General features: G+C 45.6%; 1 protein-coding gene across 2 annotated transcripts in view; it reads right to left on the reverse strand.

Annotated features, from left to right (window-relative positions):
• Positions 1-12,957, reverse strand: part of Cfap92 (cilia and flagella associated protein 92 (putative)) — a 45,999-nt gene extending 33,042 nt beyond the window's left edge. The window contains exons 1-7 of one of the 2 annotated variants that reach the window (XM_051203331.1): positions 12,775-12,957; positions 11,911-12,197; positions 8,370-8,557; positions 7,510-7,714; positions 2,392-2,535; positions 1,206-1,278; positions 40-161 (exon numbers count right to left, since the gene is read on the reverse strand). In XM_051203331.1, the coding sequence (XP_051059288.1) occupies positions 40-161; positions 1,206-1,278; positions 2,392-2,535; positions 7,510-7,714; positions 8,370-8,557; positions 11,911-12,175 (997 nt within the window). In that variant the 5' untranslated portion in view covers positions 12,176-12,197; positions 12,775-12,957. The remainder of the gene's footprint in view (positions 1-39; positions 162-1,205; positions 1,279-2,391; positions 2,536-7,509; positions 7,715-8,369; positions 8,558-11,910; positions 12,198-12,774) is intronic. The other variant, XM_051203330.1, reaches the window with a different exon arrangement.
• Between the last annotated feature and the right edge of the window lie 6,860 nt (positions 12,958-19,817).

Below are 19,817 nucleotides of genomic sequence, written 5' to 3' on the forward strand. Positions count from 1 at the left end.
GTCTATGTTATAAAATGTCAAAATCCCATCACAACTTACTTTGAGACTTTTGTTTTTCTAACATGCTTGTTAAGCTGCCCAATGACGTTCTCTCAATGAGTTCCTTGATATCCATCATGGTTGTTCCGACTAAAGAAGCAGGTGTTTTTGTGGTGGTCCGTCTAGAAAATCCTCAGAGAGACACAACAGTGAAGAAAAGGTGTACAGGTGCCAGATCTTGAGACTCTACTCATTGGTTCTTACTTTCTTCTTAAAAATATATGCCTGTGAATTGCTTAGGGACTTTGTCAAATGTGAGTATGCCTCAAAGGCCTGAGGCGCCTGGGACTCATTAAGTCTACTAATCTCTCTAGTAATGGAGACATAGTGGGCCACACTCGCATGACCAAGGGTCAAAACAAGAAAACATGAAGAAAAATAATGTATTCTTAAAGTAGCAAAACCTCTGAGACATATAGGGATTCTCAGGAATTAGCAAGGACATCTACAGGAAGTGACTACTAACTCCACATTAAGTAAAAGGATGTACTGTGATCATTGGTGAGGTAATATCAAATAAAGGTCGGTATTCTCCAATTAATATGTAAATTCAATGAACAAACTATTTAAAAGTCAAAATTATTAGCTAGACATGACTACATGCACCTTCAGTCCCACACTCAAGAGGTTGAGACAGGAGAATGGCTTGAGCTTGAGAATTTAAGTCTAGCCTGACAGCAGAGACCTAGCAGAGGAAGCCAACGCTGCCTACTGCATGTGGTCCTGTCTCTCCTCATAGCACCCCAGACTCAAAGCTATATTTCCATTCTCCACCCCTGCTTCTCCAGAACCAGCTTGGCTGCCTGAGGACCTAGGATGCTAACTTCCTGGAAGCCCTAGCTGAGGCTACACAGTGAGTCTCTGAAGCTAGAATCCTGGCTGCCCCAGATTCCGGCTTTCTTTCTTTGTGAAACTCACTGCAGGCCCTCAATGCCTTGTGCACAGTGAGGATTGACAGTCAAGCCACCTAACATGGAGGGTCGGTCAGTCTCGGAAAAGCACTTCTGCTGGGAGCACCAACTCCCTTTCCTTCCCTGGTCTTTTCCCTTGCCCTGGGTTGCTTCCGCTCCACTTTAACCAAAACGAGCAAAAATGTGTATAGTGACTCAGAGCAGGGCCAGTGAGGAGGGGCTTTACTCAGACACCAAGTAAGCAGTGCTCCTTACCGAGGCGCAGAAGAGTCCTCCATCTTGATTGTCTTCTCACATTCCTCACTGTTCTTAGAAGGGGTTTCAGGCTCTGGTTGGTGAGAACCAAACATTACCAAGAGTCTCCCAGCTCCACTCCGTGCTAGTTCCCAGCAAGCGACAGCCCTGCTCATTTCAGTGGCAGGCACATCTGCTAGCAAAGGCCTAACACAGCGGCCTTCATAATGAATGAAGGACACACACCAGACTAATTCCAATTGTTGGGCAAACGGATGCCAGTTGAACCCTACCTGCCAACAAGGAGGAAGCGTCTGCTTCAGCACATTATCATACACTGTGGTAAGTTGAGAGCACTCTCGAGAGTCTCAAGTTCCCAGCTATAGGGAATGGTTAGCAAAATTTCAGTCCTTTTAGATAAAATACTACATAGTCACCACAATCCAAGTTTATACAGTAGTTAAGGACGCAGGAGCTGCTTGTGATAATATACAAACCCTCTCAGAAGGCAAAAGCGCTGTGTATATCTTGGGAAAACCCATATGCTAAAAACAAAAACAAAATGAGTCCTAGAACAAAAACAGAAAAATTTGATATAACAACACAAACAAAATGTCTCATCAACTGCAATTGGTGATGGAATCATAGATTATTTTACCACTTTTTTATATTTCTCTATAGTGACTGGTTTTCTTTTAAAATTAACTCTCAAAGCTCAAAAATATTCTATCATTGTATTTTGTTTTGTTTTTAAGTCATGAAACAAATATCCTTTAAGTCAGCTGCATGCAGGCTCACAGTTGCAATTTCAACATTTAGGAGGCTAAGACTTTAAATTCAAGGCCAGCCTGGCCTACTGGCCTACACAGCATGTTCTAGGCCAAGTTAGTGAGACCCTGGCTCAAAAAATCAAAAGAGGGGCTGAGGGCAGTGGTGGCTCTTGGGAGACAGAGGCAGGCAGATCTCTGTGAGTTTGAGGCCAGCCTAGTCTACAGAGCAAGTCCCAGGACAGCTAGAGCTGTTACACAGAAAAACCATGTCTTAAAAAAAAGAGGGAAAGGGAACGGGGAGCGAACATGGACAGACCAAGGAGAAGAATCAGCCAGCCAGGGGAATGGCAGTGAGGACCGGATGGGCTACCGGATGCATACTGGCCTGTCTCCTGGAACAGTGCTGATCTCAGGAATCCACAACCATCACTCCTCACCTTGTGGAGACTTCAAGTGTTTTTCTGCCTTTTCTTGGTCACCTGATGTATTCTCTTCTTTCAACTCCTCAGGGACAATGTTGGGTCTTTCATTGGCAACTGTAGACAACTTTTTCTGACTTAAAACCAAAAATTTCACTTCCTCTGGAATGAGAAAATGGGTCTATCAAAAATGCCTAAGATACCTACCACACCCAATCTTCTGCCAGCTCCCATAGACGTACAGCAGAGGACAAGAGGATAGTCTATGACACTGCCATCAAACACATTTATTAGGACCAAGTGCCTGTACCTCAGCTCCCCCAAGCGCCTGTGCTATGCTGGGATCTCCACATCCCACTGCAAGGAAGGAGTCGCCACCATGTCCTTCATCTATACACGAGGAACCTGACGCTTGAGTAACTTTTCCATATCAGGGTTCTTAGAACAGAGGTTCTCAGCCTGTGGGTCATGACCACATCAGATATGCTGCTTATCAGATGTTTACATTATGATTCATAACAGCAGCAAAATTACAGTTAAGAAGTAGCAACAATAATTTTATGGTTGGGGCCACCACAACTTAAGGAACTGTCTTTTTTTTTTTTCTTATTTTATATATTGATCCCAGTTCCCTCTCCTTCCCTCCCTCCCATGCCCTTGACCCCCCCTCTCATCCCATCCCCCCCCCACTCCACAGGGAAGGTGATGCCTTCCAGGAGGGATCATCAAAATCTGTCAAGTCGTTTGAAGTAAGAACTAAGCCCTCCCTCTTGCCTCTAGGTTAAGGGAGTATCCCTCCATGGGGAATGTGCTCCCAAAGTTCTTAAGGAACTATCTTAAAGGGTCAAAGCATAATGAAGGTTGAGAACCACTGCCTTAGAAGAACCAGGCCCACATGCACTCCTTGTTCCCAGTCAGGGAGTTGTACCCCCCCCCAGGCCAACCCCTCTGTCAGCAAGGAGCCTCCCACTGGATAGTGTCAAGCTCTCCATGACTACATTGTGAATGTATAAGGGAATAAGTGAAGATCATGAGAACTTCAAAAATGAAGTGAAAAAGAAGTTAAATTTGACTCATTATTGAAGGGCAGATAAAACTTTTTGGAGAAAGCAATAGGACTGAGATGTCCCCAAGATGTGGCCAGCTGCCAGAAGGAAGCCCTGTCAGGAGCCCAGTGTCCTGAGTGAGGGTGCTCCCACAGAAAAATGGAACCTGAAGGCGCAACTCCTAAAAGGCCTTCAATGAAACACCATGATCAATGGAGAGACACTGGTCCTGGTAGCAGGTGACAGGAGACGGGAATGGGAGAGCAATGCTAAGAGAGTGAGAATTCTCAATTCTCAATTGAGGCACACAGCCACGGGACAGAACTCCAGAAAACCTTAGTCAAGTAGGAATGAAGGCAGGGGTTTAAATGAGTCCACCAGACCCAAGGTAAATGATAAATAGGTGTTTATTAGGAAAGCACTTACACAGATAAGAGTAAATAACTGTTGCAGTCTTCCTGCTCCAGAAGATGCAGTCTCTGCTCTCCTGATGCTGTCTGCAACCCAAGGGAGAGGGAGAGCCCCATGCCTCCTCTCCTTAACGGGGTCACCTCTGTACCTGAAACCACACCCAAAGGGTGTGGTCACTACAAGTTCACTGGCAAGGCAAGATGCCACTACATAGGAAGCAGGTCCTGGGCGAGGAGGCTCAAGAACAGAGCATAGGACAGGCCCCCATAGTGTCTGTGGCTTTGAAGCATGCTGCTGTTTTCACCTAGCACTGCACATCCACAGAGCTGAGCACGAGGAAGCATGAAGTCTAGCTCTACTACAGATTTCCCATTAAGACCACTGACCTCTAGTGCATGATCTGCCAAACAAAGGTCCTCCCTTATGCAATGTGGAACAAATCTTGTAGGATGTCCATATTCCCAAGAAGTAAGGTGACAACTAGGTATCTTTAGGTGACAAAAGACAGATCCTCAGGGAGGCTGTCAATAATGACCATCTCTGGACAGATACTGTATGAGTTCAGTTTTTCCTCCTTTTTCCTACCATTTCTAACTGGTTTTTATATACTGTTCCTTTAATGGAAAAAAAATATTTAAAATAAGAGGCAGGGACACCAGGCTTGGGACAGAGCTCAAGGAAAAGCTCTTGTTGTGGCTCCAAGCACCCTAGGCAGGGGCCCTGGGCTCTCCCTACAGGGTCCAAACTTCTTTCTTCTGGCCCACTGGATTCCAAGACCCTTTTACAGGGCGATGCTGAAGCCACTGCCCCAATACCTGCTCCAATGGTAGGCAGACATGAACCAGAAATTCTGACTTGGGTCAGGCCCTGGAACCTGCAGAGGACACCTGCAGGTAGCTAGTAGCCTAGCCCACATCCTGAGGACAAAAAAAAACTTTCCTTTGGTCTGAATGATAAAAGTTATATAATAGTCCCATTTTCTCCCATAGAAACTCCATAGTTATGAGTTTAGGTTTAGATAGGTGGTTCACAGTGAGTGGTGACTTGAACCTACTGAGGAGACCTGACAATGTGTGAAGGAATTCTTGAGCCAAGGATACTGCTAACATTCTTTCATCCACAGGGAAGCCCATGGCCAGAAAGCACTTGGCCAAATGCTCAGGGTACCAATAAAAGATTACACATTACAAATCCCCAATTCTGAGCTGTCAAAATAACCCTCAAGAAGGCAACCTGGGAAGCCAAAGTTTCCCAGTCACACAAAACTAGTATGTGATTCTGCCACTCCCGTTCAAGGGAGGTCTCAGTCCACAGTAAGGTGGGGTGATTACACTTATCTGAAAGCCAACAGCACAAACAGCACATACCCTCATGAATTCTCTTCACATTCTCTGAGCATCAGAGTCAGTCCTTCCCAGCACCATTTTTAAGTTCTCCACAGACAATACACACTCTCTTGTTGCCTGAGTCTTAGGAGGCCACTCTCACCATCCTGCCTGTAGCATGATGCTAGTGTCATGGCCACTACTCATTTCTCTTTTTATAGAGATGAGACGGATGTTCAAGAACCTGCCAATAACTGGATGATGGTGCCACACACCTTTAATCCAAGCACTTGGGAAGCAGAGGCAGACAGATCTCTGTGAGTTCGAGGCCAGCCTGGTCTACAGAACAAGTTTCATGGCTACACAGAGAAACCCTGCATCTTAGTTGGGGTTTCTATTGCTGTGAAGAGATACCATGACCACAGCAGCTCCTACAAAGGAAAACATTTAATTAGGTGGCTTACAGTTTCAGAGGTTTACTCTATTATCAGCATGGTGGAACATGGTGACATGCAGGCAGACATGGTGCTGGAGAAGGAGCCGAGAGTAGAGGAGGAGTTATATCTTGATCCCATGGGCAACAGGAAGTGTTCTGAGACACTGGGCATAGCTTGAGCATATATATTAACTCAAAGCCTATCTCCACAGTGACATACTTCTTCCAACAAGGCTAAACCTACTCCAACAAAGTCACACCTTTTAATAGTGCCACTCCCTATGAGCTTATGGGGGTAATTAAATTCAAACTACCACATCCTGTCTTAGGGGAAAAAAAGAACCTGCTATAGTCAACAGCTAGGATTGGGAGGAGATGGGGCAGGATGGCTATGACATCACAGCATTTGTCTTTCTATCCCTCTCTCCTTGCTGTTTCATGGAAGTTCAGAAGAATCTGACACTGGGTCAGTCACACAAGTAAAAGTCTAATGTGATGCATAGCCCAGTAATCCCAGCATTACTGAGGCTAAAGCAAAAGGTTCAAAAGTTCCAGGCCAGCCTAGGCAACTTAATAATATCCTATCTCAATGTAAACTTGGGAGAGGGCACAAAAAAAGGTCTGGGTAATATCTCAGAAGTAGATCATTTGCCTAGCATGTACAGGACCCTGGATTCCATTCCCAGCACTACTACAACAGCAAAACCCCTCTGAAATGAGCTACATAGGGATGTCAGCATGTTGCCCTATATTTGTGTTTGGAGGGGGTAAGAATACATGCAGAGACCAGAGGCTGAAGCTGAATACCTTCCCCAATCCCACTCTACCTTAGTTTCTGAGACAGTCTCTCACTAACACTGAAACTCACCAATTTGGCTAGGCTGGTGGTCACAAGTTCCAGGAACCCTTATCTCTACCTCCTCAAAACCATGGCTACAGGTACATGTCAGCACACCTATCTTTTTCCCATGAAGTTTGGAAGGTCGGATTTGGATCCTCATATCTGCATGGTAGGCACCTTACCAACTGAGCCACCACTCTAGCTGGAGGAGGTGGGATTCTTAAACAGTCTCTTTTCCTGGAATGTGACACAGAACCCGGAAACTCTTACATGCAACACATGCCCGTTACCACTAAGCTTTACACACGCAAAACCCTTCTTTTGTTTCTTGGTACCCCTATTTAATTTTCTGTAAACATGCACTATCAATTTGGGGAGACAAGCTAGGGATGGGAACTCACCTTGGAGCTGATCTGAAACAAAGGTCACCAAAGATATAGACACTGCCGAAGTACACAGACACACCATGGCTCCCAGGTGTGTCCTGGGTGGATGGCAAACCCAAGACAGAAAGCAGTGTGTGCCCCAGGTTAATCAGATGAGAGCACAGAGGAATGCTGGCCTTTACTCTGGTGTTTCAGAGGTAAAATTCCCTATCTTAGATGACCTCATTTCAGATTTGGTATATTCCCATATACAAATGAAGTGTCTCAGGAGAAGAAGCCCAACTCTAAACAAGAGATTCCTTCATGCTGTGTGAACTATTCATAGTCTGGAGGAGCACTACCAGGTACTTTAATGAGCCTTTGTTTTGACCGTGATATGTCATGTGATTTCAGCTGTGGAATTTTCCACTTGAGCTATCGTGTCATACTCAAAAAGTATCAAACTTGCCAGGTGCTGGTGGCATATGCCTTTAATCCCAGCAGAGGCAGGTGGATCTCTGTGAGTTTGAGGCCAGCCTGGTCTACAGATGGAGTTCCAGGACAGCCTTCAAAGCAATATAGAGAAACCCTGTCTCTAAAAAAAGAAAAGTATCAAACTTGATATCATTTCAGACTTTAGATTTCTGGACCTGTAGTGAGAAAACAAAAGTTGCCAGAAGCACATAAAATACAATCAAAATGCCTGACTTACCGAAAGATTCTGGGTCTTCTATGTAAGCCGATGTCTTCAGCCGGTGGTACCTGACTTTTTTAGAAACCTTGTCCCTGGTGTCCCAGAGCTTCAAAGTTATTTTGTGGAAGTTCATTTTCTTTAATAATTCCTTTGTCATGTTGACATTAAAAGTTTGACTCCATGACACCCAAATTTTATCCTCTTCTCGCCATGGCTTTACAGTCTGTATAAATACCATTCAGAGACTGTGGGAAATGAAGGACCAACCCACAGACAGGCACTTCCCACAGCCTAATCCCCAGCACCAATGTAGCAGGCACGTTCTGCCTCACTGGCTTCTGTGTCTGCCTCTCTCCTAACTCTAAATCCCAGAGAAGTGGGTCCCTGTGTACTGGACCTTGTCAGGGTTACCATTTCCTTGAAAACTAAAAGCTAAGCAAATGCATGCATAGTGTCCCTGGTGATTACTTCCCAGCAATGGCTCAGAGCCAAGCCATTGCAGTAGTTTCCATGTGTGCACACATGTTGGAATAGTCCTCACACATGAACATTCACACACACACACACACACACACACATACACACACACACGTATATATACACATGCTAAAAAAGAACCTTCAGGGCTTACAGTGAATGCTCAGTACTTAAAAAATAAAACAAAGCAAAAAGCTTGTTCAATGAAGCATTCAAGAAACTACAGGGTAAAGGCATCTAGAGAAGAAGCCATGGAATTGCATCTGCAGTTCCATTCTGTATCTCACTCAGAAGGTTACCTAGGATCCCACATATCTAGAATGCTCCACCATTGTGTCAGCTGGGCAGCCTCTACATTCTCAGTGTGACACTCCATGCAAAGACACACACACACCACCCACCTTTATTCCTGACTCCAGAAATACTTTGGCCACGCTAGGAAACACCACAACATCAACTTTTTTGGGTTCTATGTCATCAGGCAGGAAAAAATATTCAATGTGGTAGAATCGACGAGACTTTGCCATCCGGCTGTCTGGTTTAGGGGTTTTCCTTTTATCACTGAAACTTGTAGCTTTTACCTTTTGACCTAGAAGACATAAGTTTAATGATCCTTGTTCAAACCCTTTGGGGAAGAAGATCTAGGCCCACAGCTCCCCAAAGGCAAGAAACGTCACTGTGGTTTGTAAATATCTCCAACAGCCTGCATGTTCCTAGTCAGTACCATTACTGGAAGTAGCAGAAACTAAGAGTTGAGCTTCATAAGAGAAGACTAGGTCAGGGGGAGTAGATCCCCAGAGGGTACTAGCATCTACTCCATCTACTTCATCTGTCTGTCTTTGCCCCACACCCCCACTCTAGGTGTTTCCTCCCCAGGCACTTCCATCCACAATGTCCTGCTTGGTGACAGGCCCCAAACTAACCACGATCCAAGTCATCAAGGTCTGAAACTGTGAGTGGAACAGCCCTCCCCTCCTTACAAGTTGAGTGCCTGGAAATTTTCTGTGACAAAGCTGACTAACACAATGAACATGTGTGCTGTGGGAGCTGTGGACCCCCATGTTGTTATCCATCAGCTTGGAGAGAAGGGTCAGACTCACTTCAGCAGAGAACAGCACTTTGTGACTAAGCACCATGCGTACAAAGCAGAAGGGCATGGCTCTGAGAGTGGCTGCTCCTTAAGACTTTGTGTTAGACACCTGGCCCATCTCACTCCAGGCCCAGCCCTAAGAAGCAGGTCAAAATCAGACCCCAAAGTCTCAGGACAATGTGGTAGGAGCTCGAACAAGGTCTCGGGGACAACATCTACCTGGGACCTCTTAGTAGAATCTGGTAGGAGCAAAAATGGCAGACATCCAGATAGATGAAGCAGCCTAGAAAAAAACTTTATAAGTGATGTTGCCCATGTCAATAGACAGGCTGATGAGATACAGAAGTAAGGTTGGGTTCAGCCAACAGCCAGAACCCTAGGGACCAACAGAGTTTGCCAGAAGCTTAAAGGAGCCATTTAGGTTGGGTCTTTTCCTACCTCAAGGTGGCACTTAGGAACCCCACATACACTTGAGAATGCTTTATTCAGTTGGTTTTGTTTTGAGACAAGATCTCAGCAAGTTCCCAGACTAGTGTCAGGTTCTTGGACCCAGGTGGTCCTCCTGCCTCCCAAGGAATTTCAGTATGATCCCAGTTTTTCATACATATCAATCCAAATATCATAACTATCTTTAGAATACAAAAGAAAAAATGAGAACAAAAAAATTTAAATATGATAGCCTCTACCTCCTCTATCTCTTTGAGACAAGGCATCACTATGTTGTCTTGGATGGCCTGGAACTCACTACATAAATGAGACTGGCCTCGAGCTCATAGAGATCCACCAGTTTCTGCCTAGTGAGCGCTGGAACTAAAGGAGTATGCCATCACCTGAACCCTAACACATGACAGCCTTTAAAGCTACTCTTTTTACCTTTATTTTTTTGTTTTGTTTTGTTTCTGGGTTCTGGGTTTTTGTTTGTTTCTCTTTTTGCATTTTTCAGGTGTTTTTTTTTTTTTTGGTTTGGTTTTGTCTGTTTTTGTCTTGTTTTTCAGCACTGGGAAAGAGCCCCAGACCTTGAACATGCTAGACACACTACCACTATTCCTTCAAAAGCCCAAGAGGCAGTTCTGTGACTTTAGGTCTTTAACCCCAGGCAGCAGCCACTGCTTCAAGCCTGTGTTGCCACAGCAGTTAGTATTAGGCAGCTTGGAAGAGAAATACTGATATTAGGGCTTGCATTCATGATGGGCTGCACCCTTGAACTGGCTTTCATCAGGACATGCTATCACAGCAACAGAAAAAAAAGAAACTAAGACAAAGGAGGAAGTAATGAATCTAGAAATATTTTCCAGCTAGAAGTGTGCCGAGGGTTTTGTTAAGTTATGAAGAGGTGTTCTGCAAATCCCCTTGAGTGAAAATGATAAAGTAAGAACAGCATGTCTACAGTGTGCTTCAGGGACAAGCAGGCCAAATGTTCAGCTGAGCACCAGTTTTCATTTGGCTGGTTTCAGCCAGGTAATTTTCCCAGTTTCTTTTGTTTGATTCCAATAGGCCCAAGATGAAGGAGGAGGAGGAGAATAAGAAAGAGGAGGTCCCCACACAATGACAAAGGCCCGAATCACCAAGCAGGTAGCACAATTATAAACAAGTCCAAAACCCAACAAGACAGAACTTCAAGGAGAAGAGTGGATCAAATAGGGTATTTAAGCAGAGGGGAAAGGGGTGAAGATTCGTAAGCTAAAGCATTGTTTTCTGTCCCCAACTGAACCATGTGACTTGCTCTAGTAGCCTGAGACTTGAACTGTGGTCTGTGTATTGGTTACTGACCTCAGGGCTGTGAGAAGGCAGCAGAGCAGCTTAGGGAAGTAAGCATCATTTTTGTTTGTTTGTTTGGCTTCCAGTTCCAGAGGATGCCATGCACCATGAGGGTAGTTGTGACCACAGGAGCATCCACAGTCAGAAAGCAAAGAGAGATGAATGCTGGTGCTTAATTCACTGTCTCTATCTTATTCACTTCCGGACTGGGTCACGCAGAACAATGCTGCCCACATTTAGAGTTGGCCTTCTCACCTCAATTATCCTGACCTAGACAACCCTTCACAGACATATCCAGCTATTTGTTTCCACAGTGACTCTAAATCCCATAAAGTTGGCAATCAAAATAAACCAAAACAGACTAGGTTTGCCCTCTGTTTGCACAGGTCTGTCCATAGGAAGCCAAGTGTCTGGGCTAGATAATCAAGCAAGAAGTAAAACTAAAAACATATGGAACAGAGGGAGGAAGGCCATGTGTCCAGAGCCCAGTCTAGACTGGCACCCTGATGAGGAAAACAAAGGCTCCCATTTGCAGTCAGCCAGTGTGGGGCCCCTATTGTATGTGCTATCCTACTAAATTGATATATTTCTTGACTCCAGAGACTTTGGTCAGTGAATATGGGATGTGTTTCAAGAAGGGCATCGGGTAATGGACAAGCCATTTATGGGAACCAAGTATTTTGGTTGTTTGTTTTGTTTTTGTTTTTTGAAACAGGGTTTCTTTGTGTAGCCCTGGCTGTTCTGGAACTAGTTCTATAGACCAGGGTGGCCTCCAACCCATAGAGATCCACCTGCCTCTGCCTCCAAGTGCTGGGACCCAAGTCTTAACTTCTGCAGAGTTGTTCAGCTAAGGGAAAGGGGAGGAGGGAGGAGGGAGAGAAAAAGAGGGAAGGGGGAACAGGACCCTGAGTGTGCTTAGTGAGCCACACAATCACTTTCATGACTAGCCAATAGCTGGGCCCCCTGAATTTTGTTCTTTTTTCTGACCTCAGTTGGGGCCAGCCACTCTATCATAGGAGGGGATTTAGTGGAAAAGAAGCCTGTAGTGCCCTGCCTTGTGCAAAAGTTCAGTAAAGCTGTATTTTAGCACCTACCCATTTGTGGGGGGAAGGCCAGTGAAATAACGAATCTGCAGGGGACAACCTGGGGCACATCGGGGTTAAAGGTGCAGGCAGGCCCCTCCGAGGATTGCAGGCTGCTGAACTGGTCCTCTGAGTCCCACTCCTGGGCTGTGGTCCTGGATTTCGGGTACTCATCTGTCTCATACTCGCTCGCTGACTGGTAAGCACTAGCCACGGAGGAAAGGGGGCCCATGCTTACTCTTTCCTCTTCTTCCCACTCCCAGGCCTGCAGGGACATGTTGCACAGTACCAGAACAGTCCTGGTGGGAGACAGAAAAGACCCCAGGAGTAAACCTGCCCCGTGCAGGAAGGCTCACCCTCCCGGCCCCTTCTTTGTCTTATTCCCAAGCCCCAGGCTTCTGTGGAGACCTGCTACACAGTGAGTGTTCCACAATTAGGGAGAAGGAATGGGTGAAGGAACCAGGGAGTGGCAGCTGGCAGTGGCGATGTTTCTCCGACCTCAGTCCAGCTACTCCTCTCTCAGAAATCAGGAGTGGGCCAGTGGTTGTGCTTGGCATAGGACCCAGGTGAATCTAATTCAGCGCTGGCCCAGGAGGCACAGGAAGATGGGAGATCTCACTCCTCTCGAGAGGCTGAGGCAGAGTCCTGGAAGTGACCCCAGGGCAGAACAGGCAACTGCCACTTGCAGAAAGGGGAACTGAGCTGGCCCAGTATACACTGGACCCTAGCAAGATGCCCTGAGGGGAGACACAAAGAGCTCTGGCTCGGACATCACTCATGTTTCAAGCCATAGAACCCTGACTGCCAGGAAGTTAGTGCCTGGGGGACCGGGGACGTCTGAGGTAAAAAGAGGCTGAACCCAGGCTCAAGGGTTACCTGTGAGTAGGGTTCCTGCACCTGCTGCACAGCGGCAGCCACTCTGATCATGGAAGCTGGAAGCAGGCGCTTAAGGGTAGCAGATCCCAAAGGGACTTTTGTTATGCGGTTGCCAGGAGACCTCAGCCCACGGCTGGGGGCGGGGCTTCCTTCCCCTAGCTGAGTTCGGCTCCTGCCCCCAGGCTCTGGAAACCTTTGAGGTATTCATTCCAGGAGGAATGTGAGCTTTTCAACCAGGAGCTCACTTGGGGGCAAGAGCGCCAGGAGGGGCGTGGAGGGGCTTCTGCCACACGGTTTCTACTCAGTCTTGGCTCACCAGCCAGTAAAAAAGTGAAAGGCAGATTCGGAAAGCTATTGCCTTCACCCATTCGTTCATTTACCCAATATTTTAAAAACTCTCCCTCTGAGCTCCACACCTATTATGCGCCTGACTACTGCTGGATGCTCTCTATAGCTCCACCCACTCTCGTCTTCCAAGTTTAAATAAAGTTAAAAGAAGCGATGGTTTGTCTCTTCACACTCAGATCCCAAAAACCTCTCTCGTTGGATTTTCTGCTTCTGGGACTGGTATCATGAAAATTCCGTTCCCCTGAGATGAGGATACAGCACTGGCCCGAAATCTAGACTCCTGGCCATCAAAGCCTGCACTCCCGTACAAAGCCTACCCGCACCTAAGCACCCCAACCGCTGCCCCAGACCCAGAGGACCACAGCACACCAAGCAGCCTGAGCCAGAAAGGAACAACCCACAGTGGACCCGCCAGATGGAACAGGGATGAACTTCAAGAGGAAACAAAAGCCAGGCAGGGTAGTGAAGTAAAAGAGTCCATGGGAAAGAACTGGCATACACAAGGACTAGAGGGCGAAGGCTCAAGACAAGCTCACAGGAAACTGATGAACAGCAAGCGGCCTTTTGGTGCACAGCCCCAAAGGGCAGGCAGGAATCAGCACAATGGGCAATTGGGGGGGGGGGGAGGTGTGCAGAGAAGGTGGGTAGGTTTTCTAGTTAAGGGTGTGTTCCCACTCATCAACCACATTGGATTTCTGAGAAAAATAAAGTTTGAAATTGAACTATGGCCTGCTTTGAGTCAAACAGCAGAATTTCAGCCAAGTTGGAGCTGGAACCATGTCCCAAGCCTCCCAGAACATACTTTTCTAGGTCATCAGATGAGATGTACATTCCAGAATACTGCCTACTGAATGGAACGCTCGGGTTAAATCAAGACAAAACCTAAACCTCGAGAAAAACCGTAAGGGCTCCAAACTGAAGGGCAGCAAGCCCCTTTTAAGAAAACCTATTCTTCAAACCAATATTGGCTCCCTCTTTTATGTTCTCTCTCTCTTTCTCTCTCTCTCTCTCTCTCTCTCTCTCTCTCTCTCTCTCTCTCTCTCTCTCTCTCCTGTCTTCTATTCCTAACCAGGCTCAATCATCCTGGTTGCCCTTTCCTCCCCCTTGCTTTCTCCTACTTCTCTCTCCATTCGCTGCCCCCCCACTTCCCCTGAGCTCTGGGGGACTTGTCCCTTCCCAGTTCTGTGAGGAACTTTATATGAATCTCTTAGAATGCACCTTGTATCCTAGTTCCTCTGGTGGTGTGAATTATAGGCTGGTGATCCTTTGACCTAGGTCTAAAATCCATATATGAGTGAGTACATACTGTGTTCCTCTTTTTGTGACTGGGTTACCTCATTCAGGATGGTTTCTTCAAGTGCCATCCACTTGCCTGCGAATTTCAAGATACTATTATTTTTTTCTGCAGAGTAGTATTCCATTGTGTAGATGTGCCACATCTTCATTAACCATTCTTCAATTGAGGGGCATCTAGGTTGCTTCCAGGTTCTTGCTATTACAAATAGTGCTGCTATGAACATAGTTGAACAGATGTCTTCGTTGCATGGATGTGAATCCTTTGGGTATATGCCTAAGAGGGGGATTGCCGGGTCCTGTGGTAAACTCATTCCCATTTTCCTGAGGAACTGCCATACTGATCTCCAAAATGGCTGTATGAGTTTGCACTCCCACCAGCAGTGGAGGAGTGTTCCCCTTTCTCCACATCCTCTCCAACATGAGTATCATTGGTGTTTCTAATTTTAGCCATTCTGGCAGGGGTAAGATGGTATCTCAAAGTTGTTTTGATTTGCATTTCCCTGATAGCTAAGGATGTGGAGCATTTTCTTAAGTGTCTTTCAGCCTTTTTGATTTCCTCTATTGAGAATTCTTTCTTCAGTTCTGTACCCCATTTTTTAATAGGGTTATTTTGTGTTTTGTTGACTAGTTTCTTGAGTTCTTTGTATATTTTGGAGATCAGCCCTTTGTCGGATATAGGATTGGTGAAAATCTTTTCCCAGTCTGTGGGCTGCCGTTTGGTCTCGTCCACTGTGTCCTTTGCCTTACAGAAGCTATAAAATTGAACACAAAGAAAGGTCTAGAGAACTACAAGACTGCTCCCAACTAACAATTTGAGCTTCCGTGGAAAGACTATCATAAATGCCCTTCCCGGAGAGTGAGATCAACAACTAACTTATCCATGGAGCCCTCAACTAATGCCTGTTGGAAACAGGATCAAACACCCATACATAAATACTGAGTCGAACTAGAACCCAGATGCAGATGGAGAGGACAAGACCAGGCAGCAGAAACACATAGAGACAGCTTACCTGAACAAGGTGGAGCTAATGGGCCCCCAGACTGATAGCTGGGAAGCCAGCATGGAACTGACTCAGGCCCCCCTGAATATGGGTCTCAGCCAGAAGGACTGAGCAGTCTAAGGGACCTCAGACAGTGGAGCCAGGATGTATCCCTGGTGCACAAAAGGACCTTGCTAACACATCCCCCATGGAGGGATAACTGCCTTAACCTAGAGACAGGAGAGAAGCCCTAGTCCCTACTTCACATGACCTGTCAGATCTACATGACCCCAAGTGGATGGCATTCCCCTACATATGGAATTGGGGTGGGGGGATGGGAGGGGAGGGTGGTTAGGGTGCATGTGAGAGGGCAGAGAGGGTAAAAGGGAGGGAGGGAGGGGGAACTGGGATCGACATGTAAAATAATAAATTAAATTAAAAAAATGCTTTGACTCCAAAATTTAAGTTCAAGGACAAGTTACTAAGGAAAAGGATTTCTATTTTTGTTTCCACAGAAAATGAAAAGCCGTGGATTCCTTCCACACTAATGTGGTTTGATCAAGCCAGACTGCCTGAAACAGAGTACAAGGTGATCCTACATTCAAAACAGCTGGACAAAGCAGCCTTACAGACTACAGCCAGGATTTCTTCATCATCTTAGAATCCCCCATGACAGTGCCCCTTACCAGCAGGAAGTAGTTTGGAAAGAACGATGCCCAAATTCCCAAATATTGTCTATAAATGTTTGTTTTCATTTAAATGGCCTTGGTTATATAAAATAAAGAAAAAAAAAAGAAAAAGAAAAGAAAACCTATTCGACCGCCCATACCTCCAGCATCCTGTAGATTGTATTCTGTGAACCAAGATGCACTGAAAATACACACAGAACTGAAAGAACAAAAAGCTACTAAGGTACAGCAGGTGCTAAAGCCATCACACCATCGCCCAGCAAGGGCAGCTCAACAGCACCACCCATCAGGAGCGGACATGAGGTCCCAGTTCCTGGGTTCCACCTACCACATTTCGTATTTAATTTAAACTGATTTTTTTTTTAAATTAAGTGCATGTCTAGTTGGGATTTCTATTGCCGCAACAAAACATCATAACCAAAAAGTAAGTGGAGGAAGAAAGGGTTTATTTGGCTTACACATCAACATTGCTGTTTATCACTGAAGTAAGTCTGGATAGGAACTCAAACAGGGCAGGATCTTGGAGGCAGGAACCAGGAGCTAATGCAGAAGTCACAGAGGAGAACTGCTTGCGGGTTCTGCTTTCTTATAGAACCCAGGACCACCAGCACAAGAATGGCACTACCCACCATGGGCTGGGCCCTCTCCCATTGATCACTAATTGAGAAAATGCCTTATAGCTGGATCTTACAGAGGCATTTCCTCAACTGAGGCTCCTTCCTCTCTGATGACTCTAACTTGTATCAAGTTGACATATAAAACCAGCCAGTGCAGTGCACAAACAAATTATATGCTACTGGTGCAAAGGACTAAATGACTCATATTTCCAAGAATCCATATGTCCTTACAACAATTGAACCAACTGGTAAATAATAATATATTAATAATATTCTAAGGTTTCACTCCAGGCCTTCAGGGATAATTCTCCAGGAATAGGGCTTAAGGACCAGTGGCACTGTGTTTTCTGAAGGTATGCCACCTCTCAGACATCCTCTCATATGTTCATCTTCTTTGTATGGTCAATACTCCCTGAATCCAGTGGTCAGACAAACATATGACCCATCTCAGCCAATAAAGTTCTCAGGAAGCAATACTTCCTGTGAAGCATGTGACTTCTGAAGTCAACTTCTACAAACCTGTTGCAGTCTTGTCTGTGACCTCATCTATAAATAAAGCAAGTACAGATGGCCACACAAGGACTGCACAGAGCTGTTCTGCCACCTCCCACCCAATTGCCATTGTCAGCTCCCAGGGCTACAAGCATACTGACTACCACTAGAATGGGAAAAGCCTCCACCAAGCCCTCCTTACAGCACAGATTCATGAGCAAACTGCTCTCCTCTTAATTTACAAAATGCTAATGTTACCCTTTCAAAGTGTCCTGACAGATATGTTGTGAGCCCCACCACAAAGCAGTTTTATCAACCCCCCTCAAAAATTTTTTTCATGACACAATCCAAGGACTAATCTGGAATAAATACATCACAAATACACTGTGGGTTAGGTGGTGGCAGGATCTTGGTGACTTTTCTTTCTGTATGTATTTCTAGACTTTGTAATGACACTTTGAACAGTACACTATTGGAAACAGCTCAAACAATACTGAAGTGACTTCAAAAGTAACTTCTTTGCCAGGATTTCAACTCTCCCCCCACAGACAACCCACCCCACCCCCAACACATACAAAGGAACCACAAATCTTCAGAGTTTTCATACTTTGAACCTCCAACAAAAGCCTTCTGGATCCAAGCGGGATTGTTTCAGGGGCGCCTAGTAACACAGCCCACAGATAGACAGGCCGAACAGCACGCCATTATAACAAATCCCTCCCTCAAGCTGCGGGAGGCTGAGCAGCAGCTCCAGGAGAAGATACTGAAAAGCTTTGTTTTCAATACTGACTGGCCCAGGAAAGCTACAGTTTGAAGGAGTCCTTCAACAAAGCAGTTACCAGCATGGGACTGGTACTGGTGAGCTATCACCTTCAAAACTGACATGAACTATAACCAGGCTATCTGCAAAGATAGGACTCCACACATCCCAGACACTTGCTTTAAATGCCCACATTAAGCTCCAGGCCCAGTACTTCATGGCCCAGCAGGATGTGCCTTCCACTTCCAACATCTGAAGCCATAGGGGCTCCAACATCACAGGACTAGAAAGCATTCAAACCCCACTGCTGCCTGCTAGAGTTAGTTTTCCCTGCTGAATCTAGGAGTTCATATTCACAAAAGTATGCTCCTGCAAAGCAAAACAATCAAGTACCACTTTGTGAAGATCACTGGAGCACCAAGTGTCCAGCCCTGTGTGACTCAGGCCACCTATGAGACTCAAAGATGATATGATATAAGGGTTGCTTAAAAACTCATACACCAATAAAAGACATCATCTGTGAGCAACATCACAGGATGCCATTTGCTGTGGCAACCATGGGGAGGCAGCTAAAACAGGAGCCACAACTTTGTTTCTTCTAGTGAACAGATCAGGCAGTGCCCCTCCCACAATTTAGGGCTTGAGTTGGGGAAGCCTTGTTATGATTCAGATCTGCAATGTCTTCCAAAGGTCTATGTGTGAAAACCTTGGTCCCTGGGGTGCTATTATTTGGAGGTGGTAAAAGTTCAAGAGATGAGGCCAGTAGCATGCCACTTGGGTTGTGTCCTTGAGGAGTACAGCTCTATATGCCATCTTCTCCTTTTTTCCCACACCCATGAAGTGTTTGGCATGTTAACTCTGCCATGCATGCATGTGCACTACCACAGCCACAAAGCAAACTGAAGCAGAGTGAACCTCTCCTCCTGAAAGAGAGGTACCTGTCTAATGGCCTCAGGTACCTGCTACAGTGATGGGGAGCCAGGAACTGTTGCAGAGGGCACGAGGGCTGATATTCTCTGAGTCACTCAGCACACTGGAAATCACATGGAGTGCTGTCAGTGTCAGTGAAAACAGGGAGGCTTCTTTGGAAAAGTGTCGGGCCATTCTTCAAGAAGATCTCAAACTGCCACAGGATCCAACTGTCCTGGTTTGCTGCCTAATGCTGTGATACATAATAAGACCAAAGCAACTTGGGGAAGAAAGAGTTTCTTTGCCTCACAGATGACACTGAACTCTTGAGGGAGGTCAAGGCAGAAACAGAAGCAAAAGTCATGGAGAAATGGTGCTACAGGCTTGTTCTACATGGCTTGCTCAGTCTGCTTTCTTAAATAGCACAGCAACACCTGTGGTACCAATAACAGTGGGATGGGCCCTCTCATATCAACCATTGATCCAGAGGAATGTCCCCCACAGTCTTGTCCATAGTCCAATCTGATGGAGACAGTTCCTCAGTCAACATTCCCTCTTCCTAGATGATCCCAGCTTTGTCAATTTGACAAAAATAAATCAGGACAGCAACCAACCCACTCTTTAGTATATGCCCCAAAGAGAGTAAATTATATGAACTCATACCAAAACAAAAAATCCATAGCAGGATTCCTCACAATGGTCAAATCCTAACACCTGTTAATTGATGAATGACTAATGCAAAATGTGGTCTATTCACTCAATGGAGTATCACTCAGAACTAAAAAGAATTAGAGTGCCAGTAGATGTTACAACACAAATATATTAATATGTCTCAAAAAAAACCATCCATGGAAAACCACCTTTAATTTTTCACCTTTTAAATCTTATATGTGTGGGTGTTTTGTGCATTTCTGTGTGTCATATGCAAGCAATGCTCATGGTGGCCAGAACA

Source organism: Phodopus roborovskii, unplaced genomic scaffold, assembly GCF_943737965.1.
Source record: "Phodopus roborovskii unplaced genomic scaffold, PHOROB, whole genome shotgun sequence".
Lineage (NCBI taxonomy): Eukaryota > Metazoa > Chordata > Mammalia > Rodentia > Cricetidae > Phodopus > Phodopus roborovskii.